Raw genomic sequence first — 17,251 nt, forward strand, 5'->3', positions numbered from 1 at the left:
GGTATCACTGTATAACCAGAAACAACAAAACCAGCAAATCAGCCCCAAAGGTAATTTACAAATAAATAAGGATTTTCACTTAAAGCCTGCGTCAAATAACATAGGGATTAATACTCTTACTGCCACGTGAGCTTCAGAGAAGTTAGTGCTGAAAGGACAGGGCAGGCAGGCAAAGAGTTGGATCTCCTAAGGCACTTCTGCCCATCACAGTCTCTCCACCTCAGTCTGGTTCCCTAAACTCTGTGGTGTTCTAGTCAATCCGTATCCCAATGACCAAACTGTTGGGAGAAATTTAAAAGGGGTTCCTAGGCTACAAGGTATCCCTCGCAGAAACCCGAAAGACAAGGATGCTGGCTCCAAGTGAATAGTCCTTTATTGAAATACAAATGCATATAGGGACAGCCTCAAAAATAAGGCTGCTACTGCCAGAAAACACATCCAAAGCAATGTTTCATAGACACTTCCAGATTACACAAGTGATTTCTATGCACCAAAAAAGCACAACACTCTTTGCAGTTGCAACCTAGTGTCATCATCCTGAACCAATCAAAATCATTTGGCTTCTCGGATCAGCCCTCACTGTATCATGTGATAACATATAATCATTTTTCAGTGTCTTTCTTTATTAAGATTTTGCTGGTTTCCCTCTTCATTAAATGTTTCCTGATACCCTCTTTCATCTATCTACAAAACATTTCAAGATTGAGCACAACTGCCATACCTGGCTGATTTTCATGCGGTCACCAGATTCTAAGTGTTTCTTGTTTTCAGTGTTCTGGAACGAACATTCGCTATACAGTGGTACCTCGGGTTACAGACGCTTCAGGTTACAGGCTCCGCGAACCCAGAAACAGTACCTTGGGTTAAGAACTTTGCTTCAGGATGAGAACAGAAATCGTGTGGCGGCAGCGGGAAGCCCCATTAGCTCAGGTTAAGTGGTATCTCAGGTTAAGAACAGTTTCAGGTTAAGAACGAACCTCCAGAACAAATTAAGTGCTTAACCCGAGGTACCACTGTATACTGTACCTGAAAGCAACTCGCTCTGTACTGTAAAATGTAGGTGCAGCCCTTTTTCAGTTTAGCCATAGGCTCAAAAGAAAATGGAACCATCAAAACATGAGGTTTTTCTCCATCACAAATTCATTGAGGTGAGGGCTACTGAAAGCTACGAAACACGACGCTGAGCTCTGCCTCCATGATTAGAGGCAGTAAATGCTTCTGAACATCAGTTGCTGGGAGCCATAAGAGGGAAGACTGCTTTTGTGTTCAAACTGTGCTAGTGGGTTTCTCATTGGGCATCTGACTGGCCACTGAGAACAGGATGTGGGACTAGATAGGCCTCCTTTTGGCCTGATCCAACAGGACTCTTCTTATGTTCTTAAGTCTTAAGTCCACAACAACTGAAGGGCACCAGCAGATGGAGGCTGCACTAAATAAAGCCCCTGTTTTCACTTGGGACTGGTAGAAGGAAAACAAATGTCTCCTGATCACCCTTATTTAAAAATAAATACAGCCCCCTCCTTCACTATAATCTGCCCAGTGCACAAGTGGGGTGTTCCTTAAGTGTTATACAGCATGCAGCCATGGGTTTGCTTCACACATAATACTGAGCTACAAACCCAGCACAAAGTAACCATGGTTTGTTGTTACTACCCAAGCCACGGATTGTTTCAACCATGGTTTGGTGATGTGTCCAAACCCAATAGCCTAGTTTCAGCCACTCCGTGCCAGATGCCCAACAAGTGCCAGGGTTGCGAGGCAAGTCAGCTGGAAAATGGAAGCATATCTCAGTGTTATGTGCGAATATGGCCACTACAAAGCCCTGCAGAAACCAGAACTACCTACTCTACTCATTTGTCATGTGAACTTAATACATCAGCTGTCAACCAGCTGTGACACTTAAAGATGCAGGGTATGTGGCGCTCTGTAGCAGGCTTAGCCCCCACACTGCTTGATGAATCTTCTGTTTTTACTATGAATTACTTTGCCCTGAAGGGTTGAATTAATAATAATAATAATAATAAACCAGCAGCCTGACACCAACTGGACTCGAGAAATTTAGAATTCCACAACCACTTAGAAATATGCTTTTTAATCAGTATAAACAGGAAATGGGTGGTACAAAAATGTGAGATAACAAAGCAATGGAGTTCTAACTTCAAAATTCATACTGGAACAGGAAGAGAAGGTGGTCACCTTTAAAAACGTCTTGCCTTTGCTTTCTGAATGGTCCAGTAAATATAAAAAACAGCACTTGGAAGATGATCTCTAGGCTGAAATCAATCATTTGGCCTGTGCTTCACCAGAGAAGAGGCTACACTTAAATAATGCCCAATCCAGGGTAGTAGTGGGAGTAGGGAAGAGATTCCAAGCCACCTTTTCCTCTCCATCCTCTTTCCTTCTTCAAGTTGTGGAACAGCTATGAAAAGTAATCAGTTCATCAATACTTATAAAGTCACGTCAGGTTTACCTGACACACAAGGCTCGTTTTGTATGAACGAGGCACTGTTTGCAGACCACTCCACATCCTCTTGACATTGTGCTCTTCTGGTGAAGACATCTCACAGTTTCCTTTGCCTGGCTAAGGCAAGGCAGGTGGCAGGGCTACATCCAAAAGCTGATGGAAGTGAACTCACATGGGATTTCAAAATGGCACCTGGGGTCTTATCTCTGCATGTGCCTAACGAAGGCCTGGACAAGCTGGAAGAGCGGCTCCTGCCCCTCGGGGCCTAGCTTTGAGGAAGATTTCCCTTGTGAAGAGGAGAGAATGCTCACGGAAGAAGAACTTGGGCCACCCCGGCGGAAGTAACGGGACAGGCTGGAAAGAAGCGTGCTCTGGAAATAAGACATAGGGAGAGTTAGAGTCCTTCCTTCATACGGTATCCGTCAGACTTTGTTTCAATCCAGGACACAACCCTACCTTCTACTTTCTTCTACTATTTCAAAGACTGACATTTACCTGGAGATCAGTTGGGACAGGTGTACAGGGTTGTAGAACTTAACGTTTTATGCAAAGTGAAATTGGTAAACAGGACTAATGTATTAGCCATTAATTTCAGCAGATCTACTCTAGGTAGGACTAGCACGGGAGGCAACCCACATGGAATTTCAAAGATGCGCATTAATTCACTCTGTGCATGGACATTAACAACCGTAGACACTGACACATTGGTACAGTTTTGGCTTTTCACATAATCATACAGTTGTAGGGAACAGACCACAAGAAACATCTAATCCAACCCCCTGCAATGCAGGAGTCAGAAGCTAAAGAATCTCCAACAGCTGGCCATTCAAACCTCTGTTCAAACATATCCAATGTTATTTAATTTTAACTCTTGTGGTATAATACAAGCATCTAAACTACTTACCAGCTCAGAGCTGAGCTCCTGCTTCATCCGCTGCTTGTCTCGTGGGTGGACTGCTGGATCCTTTAGGTACCGGAGAGCCTGAGAGATGAGCAGGTAGAAACAGTTTTCCATTGTAAACATCAGAAGTGACCTGGAGGAGGAGGGAAGAGGTAGTGTCAAGCCGGCTGACAAACAAAAGACCAGATGAAACTCAGTGGTAAGCCTGGGAGCTAGAGGTGCCGTTTCAACCCTAGGTAAACATGAGCACAGATTCTACACTCGGGACATTCTCACTGACTGGGCCTGTCCAACAGCAGCTGCAAAAGCTGTAGGTATCTCCTCTCGTGCCCCACCGGTTAACTGACAATTGCAAAAAGTTAAAACACGAACCTAGGATCTACAGAGCAAATCAAGCATAAAGTGTACAGTATTGCTGGGAGGGAGGAGAGCCACCCTGTTTCCTGTTCCATAGGGCAGTAAAAGGAACGTAGGTACTTACTTGAGGGTCTTGTTCCCCTCCTGCTGGGTGGCCAGCTCTGCAGCCAAAGTAAAAGGCTCCTTCATCTTATCCAGCTTTGGGGAGAAGGGAAAAGCTGTGTTATATTCAAAAGCCAGACATTCAGCCAGGCCCAGTGTATTCTGTAACCCCATGCAAGCACAGAATTCAGCACTGAATGCAGAATTCAGCACTGAATGCAGAATTCAGCACTGAATGCAGAATTCAGCTTTTATTTTTTTAGAGCACCCTTTAGGGAGCCTCTTCCCAGTAAAGGAAATGTAGTTTTGATTCCTTTCTACTCTGAGGAAGGAACAGCACACAATGTCTAGACAAAATTGCTGATCGAACAGTGAATGGAGGAGCAGCTCTGGAAAATCCCTGCTGCCACAAAACAAGGGACTGTACTATCCCCCAAGGAAGGGATAATGTTGCTCTGATTTGCCTGGGCAGAGCCATGTGTCTCAGGATAGCCTCCTGGGAAAAGATGGAGCCTAAGGGACCTGTGCAAGGTCCCAGGTTCAATCCCCACCAGCCATCTCAAACATCCACTGAGAATCCCTTGGCCACAATCTCTCACCTCTCACTACTGGTCTCTGTGGCACAATGGGTCAGTGCATCTGGCTGCTAACCAGAAGGTTGGTGGTTTGAGCCCACCCAGGGACAGCTGTGGGCAGGATTCCTGCACTGCAGGGGATTGGACTAGATGACCCCCTAGGGGTCTCTTCCAACTCTACAATTCTATGATTCACACACAACTTTTTAAAACTCCTTGCAATCAAACACATCCCATCCCAGTTCCCTTTTAGGGGGAAAAACTAGCTGTGGGCTCCTCCACAGGGTCAGCTTGGGCTCCCCTGATCCTTACTTCTCCCAGCATGTTCAGGGCCACGTTGACTGTGGCCAGGAGGGTCCCAAAGGAGGGGGGCACTTCAGAATCAAAAGCCGGAGTGGTGAAGCTCAGCATGAAAAGGATGTTGTACTCGGCAAGGTCCAGTGACTACAACAGAAGAAACAGGGTCAAAACCAAATGGAAGTCAAAATCAGTCTTCTATTGAGGCTGTATAGCAGGTATGATTGAACCTCTGTCCCTCCGGGTGAGGCTGAACTACAACTCCCACCATCCCTAGCCATGCTTGCTGAGGCTGACGGGAGTTTTAGTTCAGCAACAGTCGGAGGACTGCAGGCCAGACACAAAGACCAGCTAAATCTTTATTTCACCAATACCACCAGGAGTCACTTGATCTATTTATTGTTCATTTTACATCCAGACCTTTCTCCCAAAGGAGCCCAGGTTGGCAAACATGTCAATAATAAAAAATGCAAATGAAACTTTTAAAAGCAGTTTAAATTTTTTTAGAAAAACAAACTATCGCCTACTCTCACAGCTAATAATTTCAGGTTATAGTAATTTACCAGACGCCATGCCTTATGCCTGGTAAATCCCCCCTAATAGTTAATACGGAGGTAGAGAGACACACCTCCCTATGGAGGGCATTCCACACACAGGGAACCACTCTCAAGAAGGCCCTGTCACAGCTCAAAGCGAACCAGGTGACCTCCAGTGGCAACACCACCAAAAGGGGCCCAATTGTAGGCCAAGAAATGGTTGATAATGAAGGTGCTCTTTAAGCCACTCGGGTCCCAAGCCATTATGCAGAAACTGGAGATAAACATCCACTGGTCACATCTGAAGTCTCACTTATGACAGAGGCTTAGTTCTCATCCATGGTCATATGTTTGAATTTATAAGTGAGTGCCATGGGTGCCACACACACCCTAATCACTTCTCCTCTCCTCTTTCCCTTATTAGCAACCCCACCCCAGAGAGAAATAAGGAACATCTAGACACACACTTCACTTTCCCAACAGATCTGGGTAAAAGATGGTCTAAGTGGCACTTATCTGCAACTATGGCACCATAGAGCTTGAAAGAGGAAATTGGATAGAGTGTCGCTCTTCCAACTTCCTCCTTCAACTTTATGCACTTTTCAAGGGATATAAAAGGTAATCATTGCCAGCACCAAGAGGGCAGGGAATGGGCACGCTTCCTGGGTGCCAGGGGAAGTCCATGCCAGTGGCACCACCGAAGAATTCTGGACTCTTCCTCCTAAGAGCCTGGCTTACTATACCTGATCAAGAAGGATTTGGCAGACATCTGGAGTGAAGTGGCGCAGGGCAGCGAGGGACTTGCTGAGGATTTTAAGGAGGCTGTACTGCACAGCACGCAGAGCCTTCTGCTCAGCAGCCTCCGTCTCCGGACTGGGAGGCTTGGCAGAGGTCTGTGGGGGGTGCTGGACATGAGGCAGGATGGTAGACGGGAGGGGCTCTCCATTCTTGGTCTGAAAAGAAGTCCAAGCAAGTGAAAGGAGGGACATGAGACAAGAGCACCGACTACATACACATACACAGGCGTACACACACGCGCCAGGCAAACTATCACCAGTACTGGGGAGGTTTTTGCAAAAGGAACCTTTGCTTTGTTCAGATTCAGGTCAAGCTAGCAGCCAGTTGGAATCCTGGTGTGTGTGCCCGTCCCCCTTTGAATTACTAGTCCCTCACACAAAGTACGAAAAGAACTGGAAGCACTGAAATTTCACTCATTTACTTCCATTTCATAAAATTTATATATTGTTCAATTGTAAAAAAGGGGGGGCACACCTCAATGCAGTTTACAAAAAAAGAATGAAATTATGAGTTGAAAAAAAGTTGAAAAACTATTATTTGAAGCTGTCTTCCACAATCTGGTGCACTCCAGACTTTTTGCACCATACTTCCCATAATCCCTGGCTATTGGCTATGCTGGCTGGAGTTTATGGGGTTTATTTTTTCTTCTTTTTTAATAAGGTTATTAAAGCTTTATCCTAATCCAATAAGATAAAAGAAACTAATCTAAACTGAAATAAAAGCAAAGGAATAAAGAGAAAAGAAAATGCAGAGTCCTCTTTCAAAGGCAGCTTTCAACCCTAGTCTCTCACAAAAAGTGGTGGACCCTTCCAGCTCACACCTGAGAGATTTCCATTCGCCTCCCACCCTGGGAGATCTTCCCTTCTTCGCCTCTCACACAGGGTCCAACTCTATGATTCTATGACATCCGCTAGCAAGGCAGGTGGTCATGGTTTATGGGAAATGACCTCGGGGCTAAATGAGGCAGGCTGCTGGGCAGTTTTTGCCCTGGGGCCAAAGGTTTCCTATTCCTGGAACTTATCTTCCACTTTCTGTAAAATTACTGCCCACTCCACAACACACACACATCAGTAACAATACAACGGTATCTCGGGTTACAAACACCTCAGCTTGCAAACACTTCGGGTTACAGACTCTGCTAATCCGGAAGTAGTACCTCGGGTTAAGTACTTTGCCAGAGGATGCGAACAGAAATCGCACTGGCAGAGGGAGGCCCCATTAGCTAAAGTGATACAGGTTAAGAACGGACCTCCAGAACAAATTAAGTTTGAAACCAGAGGTACCACTGTAGTAATAGGCAAGTCATGGAACAACAATGGTTGCCCACATGTGGTCATTCAAGAGTAATTCAAATTATTTCCAGGTCCAGATCAGAACATGGGTCTCTTGTTCAATCCTGGGAGTTTCCACTTGCAGTCTGAAGTGGCACAAGCTAAGCCTAGCTTCAGTGAGAACCAGCCACCTCAGCCCCTTACCTGTATGTAGTGTTGCAGCATTTTCCGACTGTGCAGAAGTGAAGTGCAGGCCTGGCACAGGTAACACAGGTTCACCTGAAATGTTCAAGAAAATGTCTCTTATAACAAATCTCCTGATAAATGGAAAATAAAGCCAGGGTCCCATCAGGAGGATAGAGGATGAACCACCTCAAAGAGCCCAAGATATCTTGAAGGAGTCACCTCTTAACCTCTATTTTTCATCTGGATGTAGAATATCTTCCCTTGCCAAAGCAGACCAAATTATAAAGGGGAAGACCACCTAAACTCCTGGGTGTAAACAGCCTTTAACCAGGATAGAAAACTGAGCAGAAACCCTTGTGCAGGGAAAGACACTGACATAGCAGGAAAGGCAGGATTGAACACCCTTCCATACCAATGATACCTCAACCGATTCAGAACCAAGGTAGGAAAAGTATAATGCTTTTTTATTTGTTTTTTACTTTTAACAATAAGCAGAGGGCAACCATATTTGAGGACTTGAATGGTGTGGTCCTCATGTGATGCAACACTTCCTTCTCAGTAAGCTATTAACAACCTCGGTCCTTTTGCCTGGAAACATTTCTTCCTCAGAAAGTTCACCCTCCACCCCAACAGGTCTTCCCTACAGAGGACCACTGTCCACAGGCTAAAGCATTAGCAGGACCATCCACCCCCTTAGCTGGCTCCATGATGACTGGAGAAGAGCCCCTAAAACAGGGAGAGAAGGAGACCTCACAGAACTGCTATTTGATGGAGCTCTGTGAGATCCTCTTTTATGCATCCTGGATGATGCCAACTCTTTCCCTTGCAGGCTTCCTATGAATAGGAGCTCCCACTTTTGTGTTTACTATGAGGGAGTTCTTTACCTCTTTCTAAATACAAGAGTGCACCAATGGGGGGGGGGGAGGGTAAGAATCCCGATCTGACAAAGGAAGTAGTATTGCTCACCCCACCTGCAGAATGGGTGGGTGAATGGGGAGCTCCTGCCTCAAAGTGCTAAGCACAATCAGAGGAGGGGCCATTGGAGTTTCACCAGACTCCTCCTCGGTGACCATCTTGTCCAGAGGTGGCTAAATCAGCAGGCAAATCCATAACAGCCATGGCACACTGACTGTGTATTGCTGAGGACAGCACTCATGAGACTCGGGGAAAGCAAAATCGTTTGTTCGTGGTGTCTCGGGACTTCCAACAGAGCATGTGCAGAACTGGCTCTTTTGCTCGCAAAATCCACAACCAAACCACTATTGGAAGCAAAAATATACCATGCTCTGACAGGAGACTCCACCATGACAAGAGCGCCATGGGACCCAAGCCCCATTACAGGACTGAGAAAGAGGGCAGTCACTGAGCGCCCACCTCTTGGGAAGTTGCAGAATGTACACTACAAAAATATACCCCCTGCTCAGGAACGTTCACCACCAGAATTATTATAAAGGCAGCAAACTTTACTGTAAACACAGGCAGAGAATAGATCCCTCCTTTTCCATAGACGTTTGCTAGGAGCGATCAAAGTGCATTGCAGATAAGAGCAAAATACTACTAAAAATCACCAAAAGGGAACAATAAAATGCACTTCAGGGTGAAGGAGTCTGGCAATTTAACAACAACAACTACTACTACTTAAAAGTGATTTCTGCCCATCCTCTAAAGCCTTTCTTCTAGAAACCTCCTCTTTACAATCTGGGCCCAATAGCCATTTCCAAGTAGGGCTCTCTCATTAGAGAAATCAATTTGGCTTTGGGCTTTGGTTTCAGGCTTAAGGATAATGAACTTTGCTCGGATCAACAATACGGTGACATGGGGTAAGGGTGAGGGTGACATTTGATGACTCATGCTGCTTTAACCACAAGGACAAAGTTGTGCAAAAGTGTTTAATCGTGTGTAAACACAGTAAAGCCAATATGTAAGCAGAATTCAATAGGACAGGGACATGCAGACAACTAGTTCTCTCTACCTGCACGTCTCTTAGAAGCTGGGGCAGGTGGAAGTGCCACTCCTTCAGGAAGTTAGAGAGCTGAAGAATGAACCCAACCGTATGATCTGCTTCTTCAAGGCAGGCCAAATTCTGTACAGTCCGGACTGCAGTCAGGCACTGGAAAAGGGGGTGAGGGTGGGGAGACATTAAAGAGCAGAAATTTCCTCTTTTTCTCTCTGTCTTTCAGTGCAGACTCTGATATTCAGTGTGCCACGGCTACAGGAATACTGGAGAATCCCTACCATCTCTCAGCAATCTAACAAGACATCGTGACCATCTCCCACCCCACTTTCTTTCTGAATAGGGAAAAGCTGGTCAAGACGTCTGTTCTGCATGTCAGTGTAGCAGCACCTAATAACAGACAGGCACCTTCTCTATTATCATTCTGGCATCTGCTAAAGATGCCCATCTTTCAACAAGACTTCTAGATGGAGATCTTTATTGAAGTTGGTATGTGGATTGCATCTGAACTGATCTTTGGTACATGCTGTTGTGATTTAAAACTCTCGGTGTGTATCATACACAATCACACAATTTTTATATATGCAGCTTTAAAAATCTTTTTTATATATTGTTTTAAATATGTTCTTATTACGCTATACTGTAAGAAGCTTCAGGATGGCCCATGGGAAGTGATTCAAAAATGAAATGATGGTGACTTCTGGTGCAGGATGACGCTGTGAGGCAAGGCTCTCAGCTCTTTCCTGATAAAAATGCTTTCAAACTTCTGAATCATCGGACTGTGTGGACAAAGACTTTGATTATCAGCTGAAGAAAAGTTCTCATTACATATTATTTTGCTTTTAATGACCTGCTGCGATGACAACTTGGACTAAATGATCAACACTGGACTTAATTCTAACTGCGCCACTATCTACTGAGCCAGGGGAATTGGCAGAGGGGGATTCTCATACTAATTTGTTGAAAGAGACAAGTCTTAAAGCTGATCCAACAAGATCAGAGCTTAAAAATGACTTAAAACAGATGATGTAAATGGGCATTATTTAATTTTATGTGCTAAAATAGCAGAGACTTTAATAGCCATGGTTAATGTTTATGGACCTAATTCAAATTCCCTCCCACTATGATTTACAAATGTTTTTGACACCTAAATGAGTGTACTTATGATGAAGTGGTGATAGATTTTAATGAAATATTGGATTCTAAGCTTGACAGAAATACACCTGTATGAAAAAAAACACCAATCATTAAGTGAGGGAAACAATTAAGACACGTATGGAAGAGTTTAATTTAATGACAAACACACTTTCCCAACAAACCTGAAGGATCCTCTCTTGATGGACGCCCACGAAGTCCAAGGCTTCAGTCAGGAAGTTGTACCGCAACGTCTTCAGAAGGCGCTCCATCAAGGAGATGGAAAGGCGATAGACTCCTGGCCAGGAAGGGGCATCCAGAGATTTCCGCAACGAAGCCTGCACCTGCATCACACGAGGACCACACCATTCAAATACACAAATCATTGCTATGCAGATGTTTCTGAGAAGGGGCCAGTTGCTTACTGATAGAACTGGGTTTCTCTAGGGATGTCAACATGGATAGACCCTGTTTACAGCTGGATATTCCGCCTGCCCCCTCCCAATTTCTCTCCTCTATCCTTATGGTAAAATTTAGATTGAAAGCTCCCCAGGTCAGAGACCAGTGCTCTTATACTAAAAAATACTCAAGCCCACGTATCTCAGCCTGATCAGTGAGATCATCCAGAGGAGTGCTGTTAGTTGTCTCTCATGTTACAGAGGCCTTACTGGCCTCCACTAGGCATTTATTGTGGTCAGTCCCCTGCTGCAGAATGCTCTTCCAGGAGAGATTCGGCAGGTACCTTGCTTTTGACTTACAGGTGTCTCTTGAAAGCCCTTTCTATGAAGACAAGCCTACAGAACTGCTTGCATTTTCTGATCAGCCAGTCATTTTAATAGCGACAATATGATTTATTAGACTTCCCAAGTTGTTTGTTACCAGAATGTCTCCAAGCAATGTACAACACATTTAAAAACACTACAAAAACATTATACCGCATAAAACTGCAAATAATCCCCTAACAACCAAAGGAAGCTTTGCCAGAACATTAGTAACAAAGCAACATCTTATAAGTCTATCAAACGTGGGGGGGGGGTGTCTTTATGTGTCACCAAAAAGATGTCAGTGAAGGAGCCAGGCGGGTCTTATTGGGAAGAGACAAGGAGCCACAATGGAAGAGGCCTTTTTCCTTGTCACCACCCTCTAAACCTCCTTGAGAACCCGCACCTCCCTTTATGGTATTTTATATTTTACTGCATATGCTGCTGTACACCACACTATATTATGTAAATTGGTGGTATGAAGGAATGATTGCTGGGTGTGGAGCACACTTCCACCCGCAGACAAGCCACAGCTGTCTGAACATCATGCCCTCTATCTAACCTTTTGCTCTCTTAGAGTTCTGCTGGGCCCTGTCTGTGACCTTTGTCTCTTTTGATTAAACATTGCACAAGGGGAAAGTGACGTGGTGGGAACAGGTGCCAAAATAACTTTGTACCACCCCTCGATCTCGGGATTGGAAAATGTGTCAAGGTCACAGTCCAAAATGTATCTGACTGGTTTTGCATATTGTGCTAATAAAAAGAGCCTCGGCAGAGCTAGCTGGCAGCTTGCTTATGCACAGCTCACCTGATGACCAATACTTGACCCGTGTCCTTCACTTTAGTGCTATGTATATTAAAAACACCTTTATAAAGTGCCACATACACCAATGGAGTTACATAAGTAGCAGCAGCAGATAATTATAATGATATACTTAAAGTAGCCCCTTGCTTCACCATGGCAGCAAAGCAAAGTTCTGACAAAGTGGGTCACCCACACTGGAAAAGAAAGGAAGAAGAGTCACTCACCTGACCAGCTCCATCACTGCTCAAATGGTACACGCTCAAAAGAGGCAAGCAAATGCTTTGCATGACGCCAGCTCCAGCCACAGCTGCTGCCCCCTGCAAGAGAACATAAGAAGATCCCTGCTGGATGAGGCCAAAGGGGGTCCATCTAGCCCAGCATCCTGTTCTCACAGTGACATACCCATAAGTAGGATCCAAGTACAATAGCATTTCCCACCTAACCTGGCAGATTCCAGCAACTGGTAATCAGAAGTACTGCTGCCTCCAGCTGTGAAGTGAAGGCATAGGCATCATGGCTAGTAGCCACTGATTGCCCTCTCCTTCTCCATTAATTTGTATAAGGAGTTGGGGTCAATAGCTCTTGAGAAGTGGTATCACCCGCCTCTCTCTCCAGTTGGTGGAGCTAAACTGAAGCCGCCACAGAGCTCTCTGACAAGACCCTCAGATTTCTTCTGATGTTTACAATGGAAAACATTCTACCTGCTCATCTCTCAGGCTCTCCAGTATCTGGATCCAACAGCCCACCCACAAGACAAGCAGAGGATCAAACAATGAGCTCAGCTCTGAGCTGGTACGCAGCTTTGGGGGGGTTGTATTAAACCCCAATAATGAAAATTAAATATCACTGGAGAAGTTTGAACAGAGGTTGAATGGCTAGTGTTAGGGATTCTTTAGCTGTGACTCCTGCATTGCAGAGTTCCTTCCTACAACAGTATGATTCTCTATATTTCTTTCATGCTGGCAAGCTCGCCTGATACAAATCCCCAATGTGCCAATCTTCCCTGAAATCTAACCATGTGATTGTGTTATGCGCACATTCTCCTCCACATGTCATTTGACTTTGCCACTTTGAGTTATTCTTCCCAGTACTTTAAACTATGCAACGTGTTTGCTGACTCAGAGAATCCTCAGACTCTCCATGTTTAGAGGCAGCAGCATGCCACTGAATATTATATGCTGGGAGCAAACGGCAAAACCAGACCAACACCTTCCACAGCAGGAGTGACAGAATCTGTTGCTTGGGCCAAAACTCCCATCGTCTCATGACTATTAGCTATGACGGTTGAGGGGAGATGGAGCCCAGCAACAGCTGAGGGAGCACATGTTCCCTGTATGTTCCCCCATATTCCCCCATACAGCCACAAGCAGTTGGGGGAAACGGGACTCAGCCATATACAGTGGTGCCCCGCAAGACGAATGCCTCGCAAGACAAAAAACTCGCTAGAGGAAAGGTTTTTCCGTTCGCGATTTGCCTCGCAAGACGAATTTCCCCTATGGGCTTGCTTCGCAAGACTAAAACGTCTCGCGACTTTTTTTCTTTGACTAAAAACAAAGACATGTTTTGTTTATAAAGTTAATTTATTTTCCCTTAAATTTTTGAACTGCTCTTTACAGTATGTGTGACTTTAAAGAGCAGTTAATAAACTGTTGTTGTACCAAATTTGGCTTTGTTTGGACTTTTTTTGACCATAGGAACACATTAATTGATTTTCAATGCATTCCTATGGGATTTCGTGCTTCGCAAAACGAAAAATTCGCTAGACGACAAAAATTGCGGAACGAATTAATTTCGTCTTGCGGGGCACCACTGTAGCTCAATACTAGCTAGCTAAAACTGTGTGGAAGGAACATAAAGCTTTTGCCTCTTCTCACCTGCTGGGTCCTGGCCAAGGTCAACAGCAGGTGCAACGAGGCTTCTGTGAAGTGCAGGTTCTGCTTCACTCTTAAGCTTATCTCCAGGGTGGTGAAGAGAGTTGGGAGCAGTGGGATCTTCCGGGTAACTTGCAGCCAATAATCCCCATCCTCATCCACTTCACAGAGCTCCTTTGCCAGGTGAAGCCCCAGCACACACACCTGCTGGGAGGAGGCAGAGCAGGGAGCAAAGAGCACATGGGCACCCAGGTGGGGAAGAAAGGATATTGACTGTCAGAAAACAAGCCACTTAGGATAACTGCTACTAGCAAACAATTGTTTTTGAGTTTGTGATTGTTTTATATGGTGTTTTAATTGTATACATATTAGTGCACATCACATATAAATACTGCACATCATATACATATTAATGCAGTGTTAAATACTTTTATGAAAAAAATATTTTTAAAAAGGATTTACGTCTTTTACACAACAGTGTGGCATGCAGTGGTTAGCATCAGGCTAGACCTGGGAGACCAAAGGTTGAATCCAACCAAGTTTTAATCATAGTAGGGCCACTCTGCTGTGCAATTATGTATTCACTGTCAAGTGCAGCTTGGCTCCAAACAACTTTGGTTTAAATCACCGTCTTCTTGCTATGCAGGTCAGCTGAATCAAGTGGTCCACTCCAAATGAAGGCAGGAAATGGACTGAGGCCTCAAGGGAGAAAGGATTAACAAGTTTCTTTGAAGCTTCAGGATTTCCTGCCTTCGAGCAACACAGGGGCAGCTAAGCCCCACTTGGAGATGCCACCCCCCACCAGTCTTTCCCCAAGACTAATGAAGCCACTTGCCCCGTCTCGCTGGTCTTTCTGCTTATGCCGGGAGGCATCGTCTGTTTCCATGCTGTCTTTGTCATCTGTTGAGTCCCCAGAAGTCAGGCAATGCCGAGTCTGGTCAAAAAGGGCAATGAATTCCTCCTGGAGCGTTTCACACACGCTCAACACCAGCTGGGAATACTCAGGAACTTCACTCACTATAACACACATGCACACAGCAATATGATATGGAGCACAAGGAAAAGCATATAGAGCAGCCTAGTGTTGGACAAAAGCCTTACTTTGAGGTGGGGGAAATCACTCCCAGGGGATGAATGTGGCCCTCATGACTCTCCCTAGACCATACCCCCTTCACCAGCTCTGCTCTGTTCCTTCCTCAAGTGCATTTGCCTAGCTGGAATCTGCCCCTCAACTGTGATAATGTGGGCTAGCACTGCGTCCAAAGCTATTGTCCCATGGTTTGTTCCCAAACCACTTCAGGAATGCTTGGGTTCAGAAACCACATTCTTTCCCATGCAAACACTGGAACCTTCAAAGGGCACCAGATTTTCCACCTGCCTTGCCCTACACCCCTACTTGGGACCCTTAGAAGGAGGAACTGCTGCCTAAATAAGTTGTATTGCATGTGAATTTTGCATCAGTGTATTGTTCTGTGTGGTTTGCCCAGGGGGTGGGAAGGCGGGCTCTTTTGGGAGAGAAGCGGCATATAAACAAACAACAACATAACACAACACAAGCATCTTTGCTCAAGGCATTATGCTAAGCAGCAAGAGTGATGCCCGCGGAAGTTGTCCATATAAAGCTCCCCACCTTTCATCTGCTTCATTTGCAGGACTGTGATGAGAGCAGAGAACACTTTGGCCTTTGTCTTTTCCATCATCTGCTGGTCTGCCTGCAGCACTCCATCCAGAATCTTCGTCAAGGAATTTATGATTTTATCCACAGAGCCCAACTCGCTGACAACAGGGTTGGGGGGGGGGAGCAAAATGGAAGGAAATATATTAAGATGCATAAAATTATACACACCTCAGCATGTCATCTGCTCTGCATGATTCACAACCTCACTGGGTGAGTTTGCTTTAGAAGAGAGCAACAATCCTCAGCTTAGTGCATCTAGTACCTGCCTGCTCTTGATCATCTGCCAGCAGAAGACCACGGAGGGCACAGTAAAACCACTTCCCTTTCCCGTTTCCCCCATCAACGAACAATTCCGCCTTAAACAGTGGTTCACTATAGTTCACACCTGTTTTTGTGTTGGCCATCTTCAAAACTGGATTAGGACTTTTAGAGACCATAAAGCACAGAAAGAAATTTATGGTGCCCCTTAACGGAGAGTAAGTCCCCTGAATAAAATAGGGCTAAGTAGACAGGGTTGGGATCGCATATTACGTTTCCACTGCCTTCAGAGATATTAAGAATTATTTGATTGATTGAAGTAATAATAAAAATAATAAATATACTGCTTGACTGCAGTAAAACCTCTAAGCAGTTTACAAGAAATACTAAATTATCAATAAAAAATACCAAATAAGAAAATAAAAATATAAGATTATTTTATAAGACCAGTAAAAAACCTGAAATTAAAGCACATGTGGATAGGCTTGTTTTAAATAGAGGCTGAAAAGAGTACAGTGAAGGTGCCTCCCTGGGGTCAATAGGAAGAGAGTTTAGGTAAAGGTAAAGGGACCCCTGACCATTAGGTCTAGTCATGACTGACTCTGGGGTTGCGGCGCTCATCTCGCTTTACTGGCTGAGGGAGCCGGCGTACAGCTTCCGGCTCATGTGGCCAGCATGACTAAGCCGCTTCTGGCGAACCAGAGCAGCGCACAGAAACGCTGTTTACCTTCCCGCCGGAATGGTACCTATTTATCTACTTGCACTTTGATGTGCTTTCGAACTGCTAGGTTGGCAGGAGTAGGGACCAAGCAACGGGAGCTCACCCCATCGCAGAGATTCGAACCGCCAACCTTCTGATCGGCAAGTCCTAGGCTCTGTGGTTTAACCCACAGTGCCACCTGCGTCCCTAAAGTGTAGGTACTGCCACACTACAAGATCGAATTCTTACAATTATGGATCGATTTCTTAACAGTAACTCTCCAGAGTACCAGCAAGGAGTCCTTCTTAACCTGCCACCTGGAAATGCTTGGAACTGAACCTAGGACCTCCTGAATGAGAAGAATGTGTTCTGCCACTAAGCTACTGCATCCTTTCCCCCAAGAGACCTACCTCTTCCACTGTCTCAGCAGGATTAAGAGGAGGGTGCACAGCATGGATCCCAGCTGTAGACAACACACCGAAGTGGGAACCAGCAACTGCAGAAATATTTATTTATTTGGACTGAGTAACAAGATTTTAACATTACCTCCCTAAACAACATTTCCAAAGGAGAAAGCAACATGAATAGACAACCATCAAGCCT

At 45.0% G+C, this 17,251-nt stretch overlaps 1 protein-coding gene across 9 annotated transcripts in view; it reads right to left on the reverse strand.

Annotated features, from left to right (window-relative positions):
• Window positions 1-355: 355 nt before the first annotated feature.
• The window catches only part of NUP188 (nucleoporin 188), a gene marked incomplete at its 5' end in the record, with an annotated part of 55,750 nt that continues 38,854 nt past the window's right edge, over window positions 356-17,251 (reverse strand). For all 9 annotated transcript variants that reach the window (XM_083484939.1, XM_083484937.1, XM_083484936.1 and 6 more), the window contains 13 exons: window positions 356-2,835; window positions 3,369-3,498; window positions 3,847-3,920; window positions 4,712-4,843; window positions 5,976-6,185; window positions 7,506-7,580; window positions 9,460-9,597; window positions 10,761-10,919; window positions 12,366-12,458; window positions 14,016-14,216; window positions 14,848-15,029; window positions 15,643-15,788; window positions 17,059-17,144. In XM_083484939.1, coding sequence (XP_083341065.1) covers window positions 2,665-2,835; window positions 3,369-3,498; window positions 3,847-3,920; window positions 4,712-4,843; window positions 5,976-6,185; window positions 7,506-7,580; window positions 9,460-9,597; window positions 10,761-10,919; window positions 12,366-12,458; window positions 14,016-14,216; window positions 14,848-15,029; window positions 15,643-15,788; window positions 17,059-17,144 — 1,797 coding nt within the window. In that variant the 3' untranslated portion in view covers window positions 356-2,664. The remainder of the gene's footprint in view (window positions 2,836-3,368; window positions 3,499-3,846; window positions 3,921-4,711; window positions 4,844-5,975; window positions 6,186-7,505; window positions 7,581-9,459; window positions 9,598-10,760; window positions 10,920-12,365; window positions 12,459-14,015; window positions 14,217-14,847; window positions 15,030-15,642; window positions 15,789-17,058; window positions 17,145-17,251) is intronic.

The sequence above is a fragment of the Podarcis liolepis genome (genome assembly GCF_965112155.1).
Source record: "Podarcis liolepis genome assembly, chromosome: Z".
NCBI lineage: Eukaryota > Metazoa > Chordata > Lepidosauria > Squamata > Lacertidae > Podarcis > Podarcis liolepis.